Source organism: Phaethon aethereus, assembly GCF_964289735.1.
Source record: "Phaethon aethereus genome assembly, chromosome: 1".
Taxonomy (NCBI): domain Eukaryota; kingdom Metazoa; phylum Chordata; class Aves; order Phaethontiformes; family Phaethontidae; genus Phaethon; species Phaethon aethereus.
This window is the reverse complement of record NC_138575.1, coordinates 61,945,908-61,969,447: the sequence shown is the minus strand read 5'-3', so window position 1 is coordinate 61,969,447 and position 23,540 is coordinate 61,945,908. Positions and strand designations below refer to the sequence as shown.

General features: G+C 42.1%; 1 protein-coding gene across 1 annotated transcript; it reads left to right on the top strand.

Annotated features, from left to right (window-relative positions):
• Positions 1–1,919: 1,919 nt before the first annotated feature.
• On the top strand, positions 1,920–19,351 carry LOC309402631 (overexpressed in colon carcinoma 1 protein homolog; the record flags this gene model as incomplete). The annotated part of the gene is made up of 6 exons (XM_081996492.1): positions 1,920–2,319; positions 9,489–9,513; positions 15,870–15,905; positions 17,060–17,154; positions 17,941–17,976; positions 19,341–19,351. Exons 1-6 carry the CDS (start codon positions 2,277–2,279, stop codon positions 19,349–19,351), a joined length of 246 nt encoding a protein of 81 aa, XP_081852618.1. The 5' UTR covers positions 1,920–2,276.
• Between the last annotated feature and the right edge of the window lie 4,189 nt (positions 19,352–23,540).

Genomic DNA, 23,540 nt, shown 5'->3' with positions numbered 1-23,540 from the left:
TTTCAGTAAAGTGCTCAGTTTGTGTAGAAAACAGGTAAAGTTGAAACTGAACTGTATCTTCTCATTTGAAAAAGAGGCACCTACAATACAGCTGCCAAGAGAGAAAGTTTGCCTCGGGGTCCTTCCTTTAAAAGGCTCAGGAGGGGCTGACTCCTTCCAATCCCTGACAGTATATACAGGAATATATCACTTTCCTTTCACCCTAAGGTCCCTGGAACCCCTACTGGTCCAGCTTCGGGTGGGTATGCTGGAAGTTTTTTGCTTTACTGAACTCAGTGCAGCCCTTAGTTTGTGCACTCAGGGCACTCAGCTTGGGTACGATACACTGAACTTGTAAGATGAGTGAGAGTGCTTAGAAGGAAGTGACAGCAACCTTCTGTTATCCTTCGTACCACTGCAGGTTTCTGAACCAACCTCGTGTCTTCTCCTTGTGGCCAAGGCAATGGCTCGGTGTGAAGGCATCTCCAGGGGATATTTGCCTCCCAGATGACTCTTCTAATATGTGAGGAGGTGGCTTGGTTTCTGTGCTCACCACAGTTGCTTCCTCCCAGGTAAATTATGTATTAAAACCATGTTCATAGATTATCCCACAGTGTGGCAAGTCTATGGTCAGGGTGGGTTGCTGAGATTTTTTGTTTGTTTTTGTATTAGAAAACCATATGGGATCTTAAGCAGAATGTCTTTCTGCCTTGCTTTCCTAGCACCCTTTCTTCCTTCTTAACTCTGTCATTAAAGATTTACTATGGGCTGATGCTTGGCACTTGAAAGCTCAGCCTGAGGATTTATTTTTTTCTATATGTGATTTTCAGAAAATTGACCATCAAAAAGATGGGGTGTGAACCTTTGTGAGATTTTTTTTCTGAAGCAAAATGCACGCAATCGTGGGGGCTGGTGGTGGTGAAGAAAGTGTGTAGCCATACATATGTGCCTGTTAGCCCTGCCTTATTAAATTTTTGAACTGATTGTTCACATTCAGGCAATTTGTCAGGAAGATGTAGGGAAAGACTGTGAAAATATTGACTTTCTAGAAATGTCATGGAAATAGGTGGCCAGCCAGAGGAGGCAGATCCTACAAATGCCCACCTTGCTCCGAGTTGTGCTCACTGCTGGTTAGACACCAGCAAGTCCATGCAGGTGTACGTCCCCAGGGCATAAATCCATAGGAGACTGGACATTATTGACTCTGCTGCTTATGGAGCTGCTTGTTTTTAATATGTGCTTTTTGGGAAGTCTGTAAGAGAACTGTGATGTCTGTCTTTCACCCCTCTGAATAGACCAGAAGATCAGGCAGCAACATTTTATATCTGGTCCTTTTGTAGTAAAGACAGAGTTATCAGCCATATGCATACGTGATGCTTGTACTGGTGTTTATATGACACCCCTAAAATGTCTTTCTGAGCCCTTAAATGGATTTGTTGTAGCAGTAGAATTTATCTAGCTAGAGTATTTGCAGTTATATCCAGTTGTCTATATTGGGTTTTGGCTCCCTGGTCATTTGGGAGGACAGAGCAAGAGTAAGCCATCAAGGTTGGGAAATATTTTACTTCTCTGTGTGGAAGAAAGGTTCAGGTTAACAGAAAGCAAGCCAAAAGTCAAATTATTTTGGGGGAATGATATAAATTTTGAATAAAAAAAGATTGCTTGCAGACATTGTAAACTCATCTTGCACTTTTCTCTGTGCTGTTGGTATTAATTGGGAAAAGCGAATCTGTAGCTCTTACCAACCCAGCAGGTCTTCCCCGTCACGTTTCTATACGAAGAGAAGTACTGAAAGCAACCGGTAAATATTTGCTTAAAATAGCGCGCTGGACGCTATCGATGGCAGATGTTGGGTTCGCAGCCGGGACCCGTGGTTGCGCCGGTTTCCCCCGCGGTGAATGAGGGGTGTCCCAAACCTGCCGTGGAAGGCACGAGGCAAGGGGGGAAGCCCCGGGCTTGCTGCCCGCCCGTGGGGGTCGTTAGGGGTCCTGCAGGCGTGTGCCTGTGTTGAGCCTTATCGCCGGCTTGACCGCTCCGGCCCGGGGGGCTGGGGGCAGTGCCGCGGAGCGGGGTGCAGTGAGGGGCCGGGGCTGGGGCCGGGCGGCGGCGCTCGGGGCCGGCGGTTTCCCGGGCGATGGGTGGGGAGAGGAGGAGGAGGAGGAGGAGGGAGAGGAGGAGGAGGAGGAGGAGGAGGGGTCCCCGCGGCTTTATCTCCCACCCGGCTCCGCCCGCCGCCGGCTGCCGCCCGTCGCCGCTCCACACCGCTCCGCTCCGCAGGGCCGGGCAGGGCAGCGCCCATGGGCTGCGGTAACTCCACGGCCAGCGCCGCGGGCGGGCGAGGTAGGGCGGCGGCGCTGGGCGGGCCGGGCCGGGTCGGGGGGCAGCGGGGATGCGGGGCGGCTGCGGGTCGGGGAACGGTGGCGGAAGGCTTGGCGGTTTGGGGGATGCCCGTCCCAACCGCGGGAATCGCTGCCCGCCCTCCTGCAAGAGCATCTTCCTTTCCCGAGGCTGATCCACTTGCCCAGGGGAGGGAGGGTTGGCTGTGGCCCGACGGGGGGAACCGGAGGCTTTCCGGTGCTCGGGTTGCCATTAGGATAGGATCGCCGCCGCCCGCAGCAGCTGTCCATGGCACGGCGAGCCCGGGCCAGGAGCTGGACCTAAGGATCCCGCCGAGGGTGTAAGCTCCATCCTCTTTGCTTCCCTATAAGGCCACGAATGCCACTTCTGAAGTGAATTTGTGCCACTTCTTCTCCTCTACTTGCCGGAGAACTTGGAGGATATTCCAAGATTGAGGTTTCTTGCATGTTAATGTGTACTGCTGGCTGGTGTGTCCAGCTGGCTCCCTTATTTGTTCATTGTTGTTTTCCAAAGAGATAAGATCTGGGAAGAGGGTGCTGTTGTGCTCTTCCTCCCGCAAAAAAAGGAAAGTATATGGAAATCGATAAGTGGACCTTCACCATATAATTATAAACGTGAGCATTTCTCAAATCATTTTTCATCCCACACTTGGCACCAGCGGTACTTGGCAAACATTGCCACCTGTTTCGGTACCTGTATTAAGTCTTTCAGTTGCCCTTGTTAGCTTCATAACCTCTTGAAAACACACAGCAAAATAGTAGCTGGACCAGTTAGAATTACTGGGTCTCCATCTCCCACCGTTTTGATTTACTTTACTCGGAGCTTCAGTGGTGCGAGGCTGGTGCTAGGCCTGACTTGAAGAACTGGGTGTGTCTTTGAGTGTGATGATGATGCCTTCTCCAAGTTGTATGTATGTGCATGTGTTTGTGTGGTGTGTGGCTGGTTTTCCCACTTTTTCCCACTGAACTCTGCACTGGGCATTCATAGGGGAAGGGGAGGTTTTTCCGCCATTATTGCTCTACTTGATTTCTGTTAAATGATTATAAAATAGGTTTTAGGTATCGTGTATCTGTTGGAGGCCCCTCTCATCCATGAAGACTGCACTGTATGAATTTGCTTAAACTTCCAGCACTCTTATTAGAGCTGTCCTGTTTGCACACGTTAATTCACTCCAATGTGTTGATTCCTGCATTGCTGTGACTGGAAGTTGATTCAGTATATGACCATATGTACAAATCCATACTGCTGGGGCGATGCTTGTTCACATCCCATTTCTGTTTGTTGGGTAAAAGCGTCAGAGCAAGTATCAGAGAACTTCAGAGGAAAATTTTGAGTTGATTATTAGTCCCTTTGTGGTAGCTTCTTGATTAATGTTGATCTGGCCACAAACAGGTAGATGTCCGATAGACAAACTCTGACAGCAGTAGTATTATGTTGAACTAAAAGTTTGTTTGTTTAAATGAATGTGTCTACTGTTGCATTAAAGGCAGCTATTTTCAACAGGTTTTGGCTTGTAGATTCATAAATTATTTTTACTGAAGGTATGGCCCCTTCGGTAGTTTAACTTACCTGTGCTGTTATTGGTAATACTTTTGAACTTGCATTTTGTGCAACCTTTTGCTTACTCTTTAGAAATAGTCTACAGATCTCCAATGGCTTAGCACAGGTGAAAAACAACAATGCCATGTAAAACACATAATTAGTATAATGGGATTATTACTGTTGCCTTGATAAACTTTTCCAAAGCAAATACAGCTCTCATCTTACTTTCACCACTGTCAGTCAGCAATAACTATGCAGTCTATGTGTTATAATAACCAACAACTGGTAATAAAAGTAAGAAGTCACATGTCTACTATTTATTTTTTTCTATTTAGCATTCCTTACAAAGTGTGTCTAATAAAAATAAAATTATTTTTATGTAGGAGAAGGCGAAGACGTACCATTTTTAATCGGAATTCTAGAGCTCTTAAGGAAAGTGTAACTATATTTTCTCAAAAGATGTGAATACTGTGTAAATACAAATTAATTTTGTGGCTTGTATAGCATGACTACATCTCTAATGCTAAAGTTATGACTATTCACAGTCAGTAATGTCACAGCTAGAGGTACATAACATATAATTAACCTGTTAACACTCTCTGTCATATTATATGACTAAGGGTAATATTGTAGCATACTTGACAGAATACATTAAATGTGTTACGCTGGTCCCTATTTTCTTACTCCGGTAAAATTTCTGTTGTAGCCTAACTTGATTTTTCCTAAGCAGACATATACGTAATGATCGTACAGCTAATGGTATTATCTTCCATTGCACAGCTAGAGTGACATCAGAGGAGCTATCAGGCCCTATGGCCTGTGAGATCTAAACTAATAGATGTGATCTAGAATAACATTTCTGTCTGTGGTGCATTAGTCCAGAACACCAATATAACTCACAGAATTTAAATTGTCTTTCCAGAGCATCAGACACTGGCAAAAGGCTCCTCAGTCGAGAAACGGCAACTTCTGTTATCCGAGTAAACGGATGTATATACATCCTTCTTAAATCATCCAGCTATTGTACATGCTAACTATGGATTATATTTATTTTTTAAATTTCCCATTACCCATAGGAAGTTTTATTACCAAATTGCTTTTTTCCTGTTGTATTGTTATCTCACTTTACATATCCTTCTTTCATGTTATTTCCTGGTGTTTTAGAAGTTCCAAAATAGCCCTTCTTTTTTGTTCTTTTAAAAATATGCCCTTAAACATTAATTTACTTTTTCTTCTGAGTTAAGGCATTTTCCTTCATTCAGGGTTGCTTCACTAGCAATTTTTAGCTGCCGCCTCCTTTCTATATCAATTGTAGTAGCAATGACAGCACCTTAAATTATGGTACTCAGTGGAGGCTGACAGTCTAGCCTTAATTTAAATATACAGAGAAGCTGTTAGTCTGTGGAAAGCTTAAAATACAGCCAAATTATGATGAAGGAGAACTTTCACACTAAGTTTAAACAGATTTATTCAAGTTTGGTGGAATGCCCAGGAAACTATGCTGCTGTTCTATTTAAAATCCAACTAATTTTTAAAATTAATGTTTGATCAGGCCAAGTCTGTGTACAAAGCTGCCACCTGATGAGCTGAAGAAGTAATCAATCAGAAGTAAATTGATATAATTCTGTCCTTGGTTACACTGAGGTATAAATAGAATAAATTCATTGATGTTAGGATTTGGTTCCATATTGCTGTCTTTTGGAGCAAATCAGAAAGGAGCCTACAATAGAAAACACGTTCGTAATCTTAACTGTTGCATGCATGTATGTGTAATTTTGAGTTTTTTGTTTGCTTTTTGTAACAATTTGAAGTATTTACAAGAAAATATTGTAGGAATTTGTTCATTAAGAATTAATGGAAAAGTGTTTCATAATCTGTGTTAAAGTCAGATACTGGCATTTTTTGTATACATGTTTTTATTCATGCAAGTGGTTGCCTCTCATCCTTTTTATGTTTTTCTGAAGTTCTTGTCTTCCACGTTCACTCATGATGCGTTTCTTAGCACAGAGGAATATCTTCTGTGGCTATGAACTTCTTTAAACCATCTCTTGCATTTGTCCTGCAATTACTGAAATCCTGAAGGGTCTCCAGTAACAAGTTGCTGCTGTTCTGAAAGCGCGAAACCCCCTCTCACTGAACAGAAGGTGCCTTGGGATAAGTTTTTGTCCTTCTTTGTTTGTGACTGTTTAAATGCTGTGGGCTTTTTTGAGGGATCACAGCTCCACCACTCTAGACAAAAAGTTTTTTCTTCTGTAATCACTTGGGCTTAGAGCGATGTATGGCTGAATGGGCCTCATTTATCCTGCAGGCTGTACTCCTCCTCTGGCAGCTGCAAAGTGCCCCAATGCACCCATGGTCCTGCTGTGTAGGTGGTGTAAGCAGAGGGAGTATTCAGGACAGCATGATACTGCCTATTTTTTGTGGGTGCAGTTTCCTGGCTACCCCTATTGCTGAGGTTAGGCAGGTTTTGGAAAACCAAACCAACATGACCTTATTGGGACTAGGTTTGTAGGGTCAAGTGCTGCCTTTTTTCAGGCTGAGCTGGTATAGTGGGAAAAAATGGACAAGCTTTCAAGTATGTGAGGCTTTTCTCAAGTCGTGTATCTAAAACATCATGGCTACGAGAGCACAAAGCCTTTCTGCTGTGGCACAGCTATGCGCTGTTTGTGAATTGGTAGTAAACAAGATTCTTTGGCTGAACTTCTGGCAGCAGGAACTTGAGTAGCTGTAAAATAATGTGTTGCTCACTAAACATGGAAGAGTTAGAGAAATATTTCAGTGAAGTAACAGGGGTGAGGGTGAATGGATTGCCGTGAAAAAAACCCACATCTGTACAGAGATGTTATTGGGCTCCTTGTGAAATAAAATCCACGTATAAGGAATGTTCAGGCTCCCTAATGAAGAAAACCTTATGAGTTTTTACATGGTTATGGGCCACCTAACTGAAGTGATGTTCATTTGCAAGCTCAGAACTCTACTGGGAAGAAAACTGCTTTGTGAACTGGAAATACTTTCAGATCTATATTCAGGTACTTTAGTGGTACTCAAGTGAATTTGGACCAAATTCTTGTTTCACTCTTGCTAGTGAAAATGAGAAATCACACCACTGAAATCAATGGAATCCCATCAATGGAAGTGAGGATAATCTGGTTCTTTGTGCTTATCAAAACAATAGAAAACAAACTATTTGTTTGCTTATTTGTCATATATATCTACTATAAATAGTAAAAATGGTCTCTTAAAAAGTGAATTTGTTTTTACCATATTTAGTTCTCGATGTTTTTGTGCGAGGTGCATTTCAAAATGCTGCAGTGTGTTTTTTCAGCAGTGGTACCCTGTCTAATATTCTAAGGAAACAAGTGCTGCCAGCTGTGAATGCTAGTGGCATATCTCTGTTCCCAAACATGGGTTCATAGCTGTGTAGCTCTACATGAAGCCCAAGTTGATGGGTCTGAGAGACAGCTCCTGTCCCCAGAGTGCGAATGTATGTGTACCCTAATGCATGGAAGACAGGTACGGCATTGAACATGGGCATGGCATTGAAGTGTGCCTGGTGATTGACTGGAACTTGAGCATCTCCACTGGGAAATGTATCACTGCTGTAGGCACACAGTTCTTCTCACTCACTGAGGTTTCAGTTTATGTATTAAATGCGTTTAACTTTTGGTAAACTTCCTGCAGGGAAGACATTAGTTTTTCAGGTCAGGATCCAGAGGCCTGAGCCCTCAGCTCAGACTCAGAAAAGGCCTCACAAAGGAACCTTTCTGGAGAAACTGAGTTTGTTTGTGGTGAGCTTAGGTTGAGAAAATGAGAAAGTTGTGGTTCTGGTGCACAACAGGCATAGCACAGGAATAGTTTCTTCTGGAAGAAAAAATAAATCCTGCTAGCTACAGCAATGGAACTAGGCTTTTCAAAACGTATGTTATCTGAGGTGTTGCTGATGCCTAGGCACATCTGGATGTGCAGGGTGGTGCCCTGAAGGTACATAGCTGAGCTGACACTGGATGAAGGAGCCTGGGTAGCAGAAAATGTCTTCCTACATCAGCTGAGATCAAGCTTGCATGCAGTGCTGCAATGCCAGCCTCCCACCTGGACACAGTTGTTTGGAGGGTTTATATGTAGTGCCATGTAGATGTGTCTATAGAGGCAAAAAGTCTCATAAAGCTGCTAGATAGACTAAACTTTTAAAGTGAGGACCTGAGCTTGGTGTGCATAGAGGTACACCCTCCAGCTTAATTAAGAGTTTCTGCTGATACATATATCCGTGCTGAGATTTTGCTGATTCTGGAAGCAATACTAACAAAAGAAATGTGTACAGTCTTATACAAGTCTAGTCTATGTTGTTGTTGGGAAAAGGAGGGATAGTCAGGTCATAGGAATTGGGAATGATACTATGTTCAAGAGTTAGCTGTAAAGGGAGACGTCTCCTGCAATCCAAGCCATCCATCATTCAGGTAGACAGTGCTGGAAGGCCTTGCAGGACTGTTTCTTCCTCTCTGTGTTTAAAATAAGGATGCAGAAGGCATGTTCTTACGCTTCAGAGTGAGATGAAAGATGTTTGCTATTTGTGGATATTGTTCAACAGCAAGAATAAAGTTTTTCAAGAAATGAAGTGCCATGGCTGAAAAAAACCCAACCTACTTCCAAAGCCATAAAATCTTTTGGATTGACAACTGTAGTTTCTTCAGAGTGAGCTCAGATAGCCTCTTCCAGCTAAGTACTGAGAGGAAGAGGAAAAGAAGTGAAAGGTTTTCTAATGTCTACCCTAGCCTCTGTAATTAATAGAAGGGATAATTTGCTGGTTACTCAGCTGAATGACATACCAGCAATAGCAACATGGCATTAATAACTTGGGAGGAACAGGAAAGAGTTTGTACTTGGGTGAATGTTCCTCTCCCAGCAAGAAGCATCTGAGTCACCCCCCACCCCCCCCCAAAAAAAATAATCAATCAATCACTGAGATCAGGAAGCAAGGTGGTAGCTGTTGTCCTTCTGCTTTTTTGTTAAATAGCAAGATGAATTGAGGGGTGGTTGGTCTCTTTAGGTGTCTGGGGCATTGGATGGATTGTGTCCCAATGTTTACATTAGTTATCTCTAGTTGTTTTAGAAAACTTTGTTTATCTGGCAGGAAGAATGAAGCAGCATTTTACACATGCAATGCCAAGTTTACAACTGAATCAAATGGCATGTGCACAAAATAAACAGGCATTCAGGAGTAACTGCTTGGTTAGTTACGGCAACTTTGTAGCAGACAAAACCACCAGACGAATGAGCAAAGTGGGGCATATAAAATTCAGAAAGATTAGGTTTATCTTATGTTACTCTCATCCTCAGTGACTACAGCTGGGCACTGGTCCACAGCAGCATCATTTTCACCCACTGAGAATCTGGCCCAGATCTAAGTGTGACAGACTTAAGGGATATTATAGATAATCATTAAGGATGAACTAGACAATTGTGAGAAACCTGTTCTCTGACAATAGAAAATTCCTGTTGCTATTTCTGCATCGTTTAGGACAGAGAGGCAGAAAAATGCTTCCTATACTATCAGTTGGTTTAGAGGATTATGCCATTATCTTATAAACATGCATTTTTTTTTTTCATTCTAGGTGCCACAGGGACTACTAAAGATGTGTAAGTACTTGCTCTACTTTTTCAAATATGTAACCCTGGACTTATCTTCAGTCCTACTAGCCTTATACTAGATTTAGTCATACATGATTCATCTGGCTCCTAACATATAATCAACACCGCCAGATGTTTATTGTCTTTAGTGACAGCTTCCATCTCCACAAAACAATTTCATGTCTTCTTTACTTTTCTACAGATTCCTTCCCTTGTTATTTCTCTCTGTAACAGAAATGTCTTTTCTCTGCTTCTGTTGAGAGTTGTCTCTCAGAGGTGGTCATGTTCCTTCAGCCCCCTTTTCCCTGCCACATACCAGTACAACTTTTTCCAAAGGCCATGTCATTGCATGAAGCAACCACATAAATTTACACCAAGCTCTGCGAGAGATTTAAAGAGCCACTGAAGCAAATGTCTCCTCTTTGCAGGAGACCCGGTAACCCATCCAGACTTCCTTTTCAAAGTACCCACCTTCTCTAGATGTTCTCTGCATTGAAGATAGTATCTATCTGCTCCTCTGTCTCTCCCTTATCTTTGACGCTGAGTAGCAGAGGGCAGCCCTACCCATCCTGTTTTTCTCTAAATGTGGAAGGTCTGAACCTCTATTGTCATGTTGCCTCTTGCCAACTTCAGTTTTTCAGAAAAGCAGCAGCAAAAGACCAGCCTTTCCCAGCCCATTTTTCATTTGCTGATGCAGAAATTTGCAGGAACAGCTTTATTTAGCCATAAATTTATTTTCCTATCAAAGGAAACATTAAAGAAGTCCTCCAGAGGTCTTGTCGCCTTCTATTTCATGTAACTGGTATTTGCCACTAGAGTTTGAGGCTGAGGGACCTGGGAAAGATTTTCATGTTATGCAACAGGAACATTCTTCAGCTTTATTTACTTCATTTAGAATAACTACTCTAATTAGATGGAGGAATCCTGCTATAGAAATGAGGCTGTCAAGTCAGATAAACAAGTGCAGAGAAGAGCTTAACAACAGGCTTGTCCTTGCTATTACAGAGCACGGCTGAGAGCTAACGACAGGTCTCACTTGGCAGATGAACACTATTGTCACAGATACTCTTGAGATCTGTGTTACCTGTGTGGTCTGTTTGCTGGTTTGCAGTGTCAGACAATAAATAAATTACGGAAGGGAAGCTTATGAGGAGCCTCTTCTTGATACAGCCTGCAGCATCCATGCCCTCAGCACTTATATACACAAACCTACTGTTTTTAATTTATATTAAGGCCTCTTTTTGTTGTTCAATTTAGATAATTTAAGTGACTGACTTAGAACTGCATCACTTTCTTTGCTCTTCGGTAGTTTTAAATTTCAAAATTGCAAGCGCTGTTAAATTATGAATTTAGTAGGCACGTTTCTGTGCTTCAAGGTATGGATATATGTAGAACTGCATTTATGTGAGTGTAAGGATTTGTAGGGCCAGGCTTTAGGAGTTAAACTGGGAACATCCTGCTTATTAGTGTTAGATTATTAGGTCACCTGTCATGTTTCAAAAAAGTGTTGGGATAACTTAGAAAAAACTAATTACTGGTGCAGACTTCAACACAGTGAAAGGGTCAATCCTGGAACCATTACTCATTCAGATAAGTATAGTGGAGCCAGCCAAACAACCTGTGTGAGTAATAGCATGGTTGAGCCTTCTCGTCAGACATTAGAAACACAGATCTGTTAATGAGGAACAGCACTGATGACCAGAAAAGTCCTAAATCAATCATCCTAATATTTAACAGCAGATTTTTACAAAGGAAGTAAAATACCAGAAGAACTATTTTAGTTTCATGGAAATGAACAAAGCAGGCTTATATTAACTAACATTAGAGGTCCACACAAGCTTTTATTTTACACTTTTTCACTTTTATCAGCTAACGATTAAAAAATTCTCTTTTAAAAAAACACATTTTTTTTACTCTCAAATTTCTGGTCCAGAAAAGCATTTAGGTGTGTCCTTACTTACAGCATACTTTTTGATACAGAATCTGGTTATTCTAACTCAAGAGATTTCTCCTTTCTTGACTGTGGCTCATTGCCAAGGCAGCAGCGTCTCCTGGAGCGAGCAGCCAGGTGGAAAGAGGGAGGGCTGGATCCTGCTCTGAGCCCTCCTGGGTGACCACGGGAAACCTGCTTTGCCCTCCGGGCCTTGAGTTTCCTCACCAGTAAAGATAGGGATGACGATGTGACCTTCCTAAGCCAAGTGCTGTGAGACTGGGGGCCACGCAGCAGCAGGAAGGATGTATGGTCTGGGAACATGATCTCTCCCTACGTACTCCGGCCCTCAGATCAACGATGAATCTGTCGGCCAGCTTCGGCCAATGCTCCTGCCACACTATAGTAAAGAGAAGTACGTCATATCTAAGCTTTTCCAGTTAGCAATAGGAGGGGCAAAGTATATGCTAAAAAACAATGCAATGCCTGGGATATTCAGAATGTGGCTAAGTTCAGAAGAAGATTAGTAACAGTAGGAAGGAAAGGGCACAGCAGTTCAAGCCTGTTTCAAAATATTGGGAAGAAATCCATCAAATACAAATGACAGGCCTTTGCTCCCAAGACACACTGAGAAACTGAGGAGTAGTCTGTCACTTGTGGAAAGTTTAGTGAATTATTTCTGGTGGGACTACTGAGCAAGGCTAGAAAGAGTCTGTATAATGCTCAGCACGAACAGTCTCATAAAAGCTGAGTTAAGAAAATTGTGGATGGAATTAATTAATGTGAATGCCTGTCATTTGGTATTTAAAATATTATGTGAAAAATGGCAGCTTCTTTCACCATCAAAGGGACATAGGATTGATGGACGTAGAAACTGACAGCTGAACCAAGTATATTTTTCAGACTTAGGAGGGTGACAGGAAGCCTCTTGGGACAGACAAATCCTTACCAAAAGAAGCATTTATTCTAGCTGAAAACAGAATGACGTTATGTGGATTTGCTGTTAAATCCACCTGCTGGCTACAGGACTCCACCTACACTACCTGCTGAAAAACGTGCTCTTAGTTCTTCTGCAGTAGATGTCAACAACATCTGAGGGAAGATGCAGCAACATGGCAGCAGATCAGTAAAAAGCACATCGGACTGCTAAGTTTCTTTTGCCGTCTGTTCTTGGTGCAGAAAAGCTTATCCTAGCTTTCTCTTCCTGGAGGACTCTGTAAATGGAGGTATTTATAGACTTTTTTTTATGCTAGGTTCTTCTTTCATCCCTGACACAAGAAGAAGCTAGAGACATATTGGAGGTAGAGAGGGAGAGGGCAAAGATGTGCTGCACTCCCATATCCCCATACCTCTGTGAGACGGGGAGCACTGCCGAAACCAAAGGAGCATCTTTCCATTCTCATTTCCACGCTTCTGAGCGTGGCCGGTGCAGCCCCGCTCCCCAGAGCCACCCGCGTTCGCCCAGCCTGGGCACAGAGTGGGACCCGCCGCGGCAGGTCAGCCGGCACCTGCGAATTTGAATGTGAAATTAGCGGGCACTCTTCAAAATGGGGCCTTACGCTACAGTGTGTGAAGGCAAGAGGTGTGTGAATGTGCCTAATGCATAAACGGGAGCAGCACTCCTTGCCGTGCTGCTTAGAAAGCTGTCCCCAGGAAGGCGTGGAAGATGGCTTCTTCCTTAAGGGCCATCACCAGAATTTTTCTTCCCCCTCCTCCCATCCTTACACATTCTTCTTGTCTCTGCTCACCTCCGCTTTCCTAGCAGGACTACAACAGATTGCACCCAGACATCACCCAGCCCAAGAGCCGTGGCTTATACAATCTGAGATTATATTTGCATTAATGTTGTGCATTTAAGGAAAAAGGTATTGCAAAATTAGACTTTGATTCCTAAGAGGAAAGGAAGAAAGCAGGGTGTTTTAAAAGAGCCCAGTCTGCTTAATCATAGACCTGGCTGATTTGTTTTGGTGAGAGAATGACAGTAATTGTCCAGTGATGCCCTGTTACAAAACATTTCTAGAACAGAAGAAAATAGCTCTGTTGCTAGTAGAGGCTTTTTTTTTTTTTTTAAACGTTGGTATTAATTTCGTGTTGGACAATATTGATTATTATTCTTACAACTCCATTTTAGGGGCTTTAAGCTGCGCATGAAGCTGCCAGTGCTTTTAAAGGATTCTTTTCTCTGGATAATGAGTAATCTGGATTATAGAAAATGTTTCCAGTTGTTTGAGAAAATCAATCCTGTGACACATTCAGTTGGTTCAACAGAAATTATTTGTGATTTTTTGGCACCAAAGGTCCCTTTCTTAAATTGTTTTAAATTGTTGTTAGGTTGTTTTTTTTTCCCCCTAAAAATACAGGGCTTGTTTCTACCCACTGATATATGCAGGTTTTCCACTTTCTTCAGCTGGAATTGGCCCACAGTAGGACAGAGCAGCTTCACAGTCCTCCAGGAAAGTTGTCTCTGCATTTTTCTGGCTGCATCTGTGAGGACTGCAAAGTGTCTTGGGCTACATGGGGTCAGAGGAGATGGGAGATGTCTTCTGAAATGGTACTAGGTCCTCCAGGGAGGAGTGGCAGGAGGGACAGAGAATGAGTTTATTGCTCCATCTCTCTTAAGTGGTAAGACATAGGCACAGGCAGCAGATGAGGAGACTCACCCCAGTCAGTGCTATGCCCTGCATGAATATCGTGTAGCAAAACTGCAGCATACTTAAATTTACCCCAAACCTCTATTATTAAAAGGGCCTTATTCACTGTGGTGACACAGAAAGGATAGTTTGTAATGTTCTGCCACTTGGAAAGGAGGTAAGTGTAAGATAATTTACAACTTGTAGCAGTGTTTTTAAGACATTTGCTACCCTCCCAGGAGAGTGCTGAGGTTTAAGGGACCTTTTTTTTGTGTTTGAGGCTGCATCTTGCTACGAGCTCTCTGCACTTTGAGCCAAAATCCCATTGACTTCAGGGGTCAATAATGGCATACAGCCTTGATGATTGAACAGTAGGCACATCCAGCTTCTAGAATAAATAAATTGCAATAAATAATGTCATATATTATTGTTCAAGATCACAGTTGATCAGAAATGCCTTTCAAGGCTACAGTATGGATTTAGCCCTAATGCTGGGTAAAGGCCAGCTCTCGGCTTCATGACCTAGGGGAGCAGATCAGAAATTCATCGATCAGCTCATGATGGGGAGTATCTTTGCACTGCCCCCATAGTCCAGGCAGTTGGCCCTTCAATGGGAATATTCAGGTGAGGATATCTGGGTGAACAGCCTGTACATGAACATTTCCACAGCAGAGCCCTCCTTGGGTTGTGGTGCCCCCTTCACTTTTTACAGCCTTCCCTGGGCACTGCTGTGGCCGTATCTCATGGCTCCCTGAGCAGCTACAGCGTGGGACTCCATCTTGGGCAGTTGTGACAGCTGCGCCTAGCTGCAGGGAAGGGATGAAGGTTATCTGTGGATTTAAAAGCAGTCAAGTTATCTTGCCTCTATTTGTATTGCTAGGTTGGTAGGTTGTAGACCAAGCTAAAGTGCAGCTGCTGCCCTGATCCATACTCAACCATGCAAGAAGAGCTCAAAGTCCAAATATTTAATTGGAGGTGGGTGAGTGGTTTGTGTGAAGACTGATGCTGGGGCACAAACTGAGACTAGCACAGGCACTATACCCTTGGGGAGTAAGAGTAAATTTTTTATTTTTTCCATACTACATATGCCTTCACATCAATGCCAATTACTTTATCGCCTGCCCCGGTTCAGCTATACCGGACGGCATTTCAGTGGGGGGAATCAAACCTTAGTGACTCCCTACTGATCTGCAGACTGACCTGTGATTTTACCCTGAAGGTAAAAGAGAGGTCATTGCCCACTCGTAAAGGATTAATAACTGTTATTTGGTTTGCAAACAATTCTGACTTCAGGAATCACAGTACCTCATTATATGGAGAGGGCCTGTAACAACTTTTGGCACAGCTGCTGTGAAAGTTTACCTTTCTTCATCCTCATTCCAATGCTGGCATGGACACCCAGGCCCTTCCAGTCTTCTTTTGGTGGAATAACAGCCCAAACTCATTCCTGTTACATGCAGAACCTTTATGATCCTGTTATATGTGGAGTAATGAAGGGACTTACTCAGAAAAAGTGTTAATTCAGCTGTTTCAGCTCCCAAATCTGCTTTCAGGCATCACTAGTGAGGGTCATGAAAACTAAGCTGCATCTATTCTCAATCCTTTTCTTTCTTCTGTATGTTAGATTGGAAAATTGTCACTCTTTTTGTGCCTGTGTGGATACTTTACTGAATTGTGGATGACCTGAATTAAACTGGCATCAGTATTAATCCCTTTCTTCCCTTCCTCCTGAATCTACCCAGATGGTGATGGATTGTCTGAAAGAAACAGTCTGCTAATGTGCTCTATATCTTTTGGTGTTACAGAGCAGAAGAATCAGTATCAGATGATGACAAAAGGAGGTAGGTGCGCTACTAGGACTGGCTTTATTCGCAATATGTTGCAGAGAGTTCTGCCACCAGATGTACATGCTTCTTTTCCTCCTCCGAATTCCCACCAACACCACCAAAGCAGAGAATAAGAAAAAAAGGAGAGAGGAGTAAATCTCATACAGAACCCAGTATTGATGAATCCCCCCACCCCATTAAGCGAGTTGGAGAGAGGGGAACTTTGTGCCAAGAAGAGCACATTATCTCACAGCTGTAAGTGATGTGCTCGATAAGGGCCAGTGACCTCTGCCTTCACCCCAGCCCTGCCACAGAAGGTGGCATTAGCACCTGTGGGAGACCTCTGCTGCACTGGAAATCAAAGGAAATGTGACTCTATCATCAAGCAAATCAGAAATCAACTCAGAGCCCCTGGGGCTGGAGGATACATGATTCCTTTGGCACCTAACAAGGCCGAGCAGCGTAATGGGAGTCTCTGCAAGTAGCTCCAGGCGCAGAAGAGGCTCTCAAGGACCCAGTTTTTCACCTCCTTGCATCAGTCCCTGCTTTTCATACAGGCCTCGGAGCCAGAAAATACGCTCTGCAAGGCCATGAAGGGGAGAGGGTTGGGCTACGAAAGTACCTAACACCCTCGTGCTCCTTCCTACTAACAGTTTTCTCCAAGTGTGGACCTAAGCAAGGGATGCAGGTCCTATTTACAAGGTCAAAGTCCTGTTTGATTAGTGTGCATTGTTTGAACTGAGGTGCTTCAGTGGTCCCGGTGTCGAACATGACTGTCAGATTGGCTCTGTCCTCAGTTGGGTAGATTCGGTGTCTAGAAGAAGCTGGGCCAGTGGGGTTTATTGTCACAACATAGTTGGGATTTAATGAAAAATGTTAGGAACTTGAGTGAAAAATAACTCCTTTCACAGGCTTGGGTCCCACTTTAGGTAGCCTCATGGGGTTTTTTTGCCTGGCACCATATTAGCGAGCACATGGCACTTAATGTGCACTTTTCCCATAGCCACGGGAAGGGAGGGCCACTTTGAGGACGCTTGTGCAGAGGTGGCCTTTTCTCTGACCATCCATGGTCTTTGTAATGCTGCTGTGTGATGTCAACATTGTAGGGAGAAGTGTTACAATTAAGCTCTGATGTCTCTTTAATCTCTCTAATGGTTTCTTTAAATCAGGAACTATGGTGGCGTGTATGTTGGCCTGCCGTCAGACGCGGCTGCCATGGTTTCCAGTCAGACGAAAGCTGCACCGAAAGGTATCGGAAGGTTGCGTATTGCATTTCTCCTTCTTTCTCAGTTTAATTTTGTCTAGTAGGATGCATTTCCTTTAAAAATCAATTATTATTTCAGACAGACTGGCTAGCCTTGGAGCCTCCAAAGGCAGTGGGGCTATTTACAATCGTTAAAGTGATTTTTCCCATTTATTTAAATTTTAACATACTTACTTCTGCAGAAGGATCCTAGAGCAGATCCTGACAATGTGGTACATTGTCTTCTGAACAGCTTCTCCATGCTCTGAGTGCTCTGCAAATTCAAAGAAAACAAAACCCTGTTAGGAGTAAGAGGCTGTGATAGATGCACTAGCAGAGCCTCAGCGCTATTTTTAGTTTTGAAGGTGTTTACATGCATCGTGGTGAATTCCAGTAATAACAGTTAGTAAGTGCTTGCTTTCAGGTTTATTTCTGTTCTTATATGAAACGCGGTGCAAACTGTTTCTTTTCCATGTGATGTTTTTGAACAGTGGGAAAAAGCATTAGGTTTATAGGTGCTTAATAGACAAGTCATAAACATATTTATGAAATCATGTAATAATTGTTTAGATTTAATACAACAAAATGCTGCTGTCACATACGTAAACCACAGAGTTTAGTCACTGACTGGTGCTTTTTTCTGCAAAACAAAAAAATGGAGAAAAATAACACTGTAAACCATAATAATAGTGGCTGTTTTTGGAACAGTAGTACCTTTGTTTCATGGTTTTTTAAATGGTGTTCTAAATTAGTCATATGTTACAATGTTTTAACCATCTTTACCTTTTGTTTTCTAATTAAGATTAGAAGGAAATAAATACATCAAGATCCAAACAGCTGGAGGTACAGTATATCTTAATTAATATTGTGTGCTTGGCATGTGTTTGGTTAACAGGAACAAGGTGGCAATGCACCCTGTGCTGCTCTTGGGTGGTCTGGGAATTGCCCAGTTAATTCTCCAGCTGCGGCTTAAGTCTTCTAAAGGCTGGACCAGGGGCCAGTTCTCAATGGTGCAGGTGTAAATTAAAGAGGGTAAAGTCACCTTCTTGGTGACAAGCAAGGAAACTCCATATTACCCCATTTGGCAAGGAATAAAAATCAAATGTGTTGTATTCACCTTCAACCACACCACAGCTAATCCTGCAGCAGTACTAAGACCTCCCATGGGAGGCGAGGTGCACCAGCAGTTTGTAGACCAGTGTCTGTAGAGACAAAGCTTTTCCCAGGAACAAGTAGTTTGCAGTTAGAAAACCTCTTCTCCATTTTGGGGAGCACCTTGGGGACCAAAGTGAGGCACCCACTAAGTAAACTACTGGAGCTTTCCTTTTACTATGGGAGAATCTGTAGGGCCTTGTTCTCCGCTGACCAGAATAGGACAGTGAAAATTTATAGGCTCTATTCTTGACTTAAGAGTTTCAACTAACTAACTACCTAAAAAAAAAGTCCTTTACAAGTTCATGTCTGAAGAAAAATAAAACAAGCTAAGTTTCCATTCAGAATTTGAACTGAATAAACATAGACAAATTTCAAAGGGGAACAGTTTTGGTGTCTAGCCAGTGAGGAGGGGGAGGAAGCTGCCAACGCTTTCCATAGGAAGCAGAACCCTTTCCTAATGTAGGTGAAGAGGCACAAACGGTTCTGGCTGGTCCTGGTGCTGGACGCTTGCCCAGTAGAGCAGAACATTCATACACGGATTATATGCAGGGATACCTGCAGCTGGTCATCACACCTAATTTCAGTAACTTGGCTGAGATGTCTAAGCTAGGAATGCTGTCACCCTTGACCTGGGCAAGACTGAAGTACCTTCTTGAGGTTGCAGCTTTCTGTCTGTGGTTGATGACCAGAGCCTGGGTTAATTAGGTCCTTTAGTTAAATGCCTGAGGTTGGGTAGAATCAGTCACTTGACATTTTTGATATTCAAAACAGTTGAAAGTGCACTTTGCCTTCATTAGTGCAAGATCAGGGCTTGGCTGCTGACTCAGGCTAAAAAACACTTAGATAGATGAGCACCTTTAAATCTGCAAAGGGTCCTCTGACCTCCACGAGTTTATGGGCATGTGTGTCTGGAGGGTGTAGACCACAAACCTCTCAGCTTCCGTCGACAACCTAGTTTGCTGGTTTATGTATAGCATGTTACTGTATTGCTTTACCAATATTGCTTTACCAGTCCAGCTAAATCTGTTTTTTCCTTTCTTTTTTTTGAACAGTCTTCTACTAAGACCATTTGCCAGTGCTTTAGAGGGAGTTGTCTTTCTGCTGAAGATTTTTATATTTATGTAGCCTTCTGGAGAGCAAGAGAGATCAGAGCACCAAAAAATCTAAACTGTTGCAAGTTCCAACTACGGGTAAAGCTTAAAATACAGCGTTGAATCAGTTTCCTATGATGGTTGCATTATGGAAACCTCCTGTTGTTCTCCAGTAAAAAGTGAAATTATTGAACTCATGGTGGATGTTTCTGCACAAGAGCTATCTTTGATGATCTGCAACTTATTTCTCTGTGGCCATATTGCAGATTTCATCAGCTATCAGCTACGCTTCATATATTTTCTCCAACAATTTTTGATAGATTTTATATAGAAAACCATTACTACTGTCCACTTAATAGTTCCTATGGTAGGTTCCTATAAATTAATTGTTAATTTACTTCAGAGTAATATATTTGACAGGTTTGCATCTTTTTGGTAATATTGCAAATTTTAATATTTTTGCTGTGAAAATTTAAGAATAGGATGAAATAAGCATAACATCATTGGGTACTTTATAATTACTACCATCACTTTTATACAGTGAGACAAATGTTAGTGGTTGATTTTCACCTTTTAAGAAGAGATTGCTCAAGGAAATTTATTTAAATAAGAACAATGTACTTCATAATATTTACATGTCTGTTTTTATTTTCTTCAGCTTTATCTCTTTTATGAAGCATTATGTGGAAAAAAAATGAACCAAACTATTATGTTAATGTCTTCCATTCTGTGTAATATTATAATATTTCCTCGTATAAGGATGAAGTGATGAAGTATTTTTCAGAGATAGCGGGACTAGACTCCAGTGCTGCATCCCCCTGAACTGTAGAGGATTTTTGGTCACTATTGGAGTTTTGTATCCCTGACTCATCTCTAAGCATCTCCAGTATGGCAAATTGTAACAGAATGAGTGTTATTGTTATTCTAGCAAAATGTTGTATTAAATAATGGATGGAAGGTTTTAAAATTCATTAAGTTTATAGCAACTGTAGGTTTCCCACAGAACATAAAACAAATTGTATGTTTCCATATGGTTGAACAAGTATTTAAATTATTAAAGCCTTTTGCAGAATTCTTTAGTCAAACTTTTTTTAGAGGTACACGACATGCCATAACACTATAAACCAAAAAAAACCCCAACCCACACCACATTAATGTATTACTATAGATTAATGACCACTTTTAAAATAAAAAGAAAACAGCAAAACAGAAAATTTGGGCATGAAGTGAAACACTGTGAATCATGAAATGACTACCCATTTCACTGATCTCTAAGACCAGTAAACAACCATTGACTACGATTTCTGGAAACTTGCAGCTCTTGCTTTAAAATAAGTGGTAGTTTGTTTGGTGTGAGGCCTGTAAAAGGAAGTATTTAAAAATATGCCTTGCTTGTCCTTTTTTAAGTATTTGTGACATTATTTACTGCTATTCTCTAGAAATCTGCTACTTGAGTTATCAACGATTTCAGGCTTCCAGCTGCTGAAGACAAATATACATCTCATGCTTGACCTGTTCCACCTCGAACTGAGATGAAATAAGCTTGAAGATTAAAAGGTGGTGTTAAAATATCTAAGTATGAATGAATGTTGAATGTCTGTAGATTACATCTGTGGAGTCTTGTCCTTGCATGCCAAGCTGATGAGAACTCAAAGAGCAGTGAGTAATAAAGACACAGGTTTGCTTCCCACCTGCTTCCCATAGCATAAGGGTACAGTTTCCACATCACGTGTTTCACAGATGGTCTAAATGGTTTGCACAGCACAGCTTTGTTTAGTACAAAGCAATTGGGCCCATGCCTGACCTGATCACAGTTGCCTTCCCCAAGGCAGAAAAAACACTGGTCATCCTAGCACACATCGTAGTTCAGCTAGTGCTTTAAAAGCCAACAACAGATGCCAGTAATCTCACCAGTTATTCGTCCACTTCTATCCTTCAGTTGCTGGGAATAATCATCAAAAAGGTGGACAGGGCTAAATACGGACATTGCTTGTTCTGCTATTGACATCTGAACCCACATGCGTGGGCTGAGGAAAGAAAGGTGATCTTCAATGAATAGCTCCTAGCAGTTGGCAGTGGGACAGTTGTGAAGGGTACTTTTTCTTGTTTTAGGTCATTGCTTAATTTTTCATGTGCAGAGCTGCAGAGAAATGTGGAGCACTTTGCAGAATTGGCCTCTTAATGATTCATCCTCTGAATGTGTGGGAGGTACGGTGGTTTCTTAATATTTTGTTCCCCTGCATCTTTTAATCTCAAAAGCTTACTGATCAACTGACAAATGTTTCAGTGTCATGGGCTGGAGCCTCTGCAATAGATATACATTCATTTATGCCATGTGGTCCTGTACCCATCAAACTGAAGAGCTAGGGCTGTGCCCCTGTCATAGCTTTGCAGACTCTTGTCTTTTGTTTTCCCAAGGACCCACCAGTCTAGAAACTGTGTGACAGGACACTGTATTCAGTCTTGGCCAAATTCCACTTAGGGAACTGATTTTCTACTCATCAAAATTCCTCTGGTGAGTAGCGTTTCTTAAGCCTTTGTTAATAAAAGCACATGACATTTAATGGAGAAATTAGTATATCTGCTCTTTCAAAACTTACAATCTATGGATATTTCTCTTAGGGGGAGAGACACAAAAGAAACCCTATATGCCAGCTGCCAGCTGTGCATTTGATGGCATCCTTGGAGGATATTTAGGCACTCAAAGGATGGTTCAATGTGAGAATTGAGAGCAGAACACAAGGAGCCATTGAATGGCAGAGTTGTTATTAAGATACACTTCGGTTTTGTCAAAACATCTTGAATTACCATTTGTAAAGAAGAAATATTGACATGTTGGGGCTGTGATACCATTTCCTTTACAGTTGTCACTCTTTCTCCAGCCAGAGCTGTGGAGACAGTGAAAATAGTTTAGCAAAGACAGTGGACTCAGGCTTTATAATCTCAGAATCTCCGATCTGGGATTCTTTGATAGCTCAGAAATATTATGCTTGAATTCACATAACTCAGACAATTGAATCTTGAAAAATTCTGGAGTATCAAAGCATACCACTGAAACTACAGTTTGTGATTAGCTGAAAGACAATCCAAATATCTTGTTGGGTTGCAAATTTTGTTCTAGTTGTACAGACTATGTCACCTCAAAGACAGCTGCTCCTTTGAATTACACTGATGAGACTGTATTTATTTTACTTTCTTCTTAATGCAGAACCTGGAGCTTAGTTGTAAGGACATGACTTCTTGGTATCTGGGTAGTCCAGACAGAGATCCTGCCCATCTCATGGGCATCCTGTGCCATCCACATCACAGTGTAGTTCAGGGGATGTGACATAGCTTTAAACCTCTGTGTCATTCAAGGGTTAAATCTGACACTGAGAGGGTTTCAGAAGACCTGGTAAAGCATGGTGTAAGCTCAGTTGGGACTTCATTCACTAGAAGTGATATCTTCTCATAGCAAAGAGTCCACACAAGGCTGAAGCTGCAGAAAAACATAAAGGTGAAATTTGTCTCTAATGAACACAAAGGCAAAGTACTAATTTACTTGATTTCATCCTGCATGTCTAGCAGAGGAGTCTCTGCTCTATTGGACTACAGTTGAAATGGCATCACTAGCGTATTGTTCCCTGTCACCCACACAAGTCTAGTGATTCTCAATAATCGTGCTTCCCAAGCAGTTGGTGAGTCACTGCTGATCTGTTTTCTGCAAAGTAGACCTCTGTTTGGTTCCCATGGTGATCAGAAGTGATAATTATTACAGACTGCTACTACAGTTCCTCAGTTGCATGTACTAAAAGAAGCTGTTATCTGCTTAGAGTTTCTTGGAGTTGTGCAGTATATCGTCATCGCTTCCTATTGACAGCAATTTGAACACTTCAGGTGAATTGGCTTTGTGGAGAACATGCTGGAGGAGGGTGATTTGTGGAGTATTTCTGTTTTGCAATGTATTTAGAAAAAGAGCAAGAGAATAACAGCTCTGTATATTTTCCATAGAGCAATGGTGTGCCAGTATTGCAGGAAATCTTTTGAGGCTGGGCTTGTTTTAAAACCAACCATGCACAGAACTTAGATTTATCATAATAGGAGTGATTTCATTTTACATGATCTGATGATTTTTACTGTAACCCTAGGGTTTTCAAACATAGGAGTATTCCCCAGACAGCA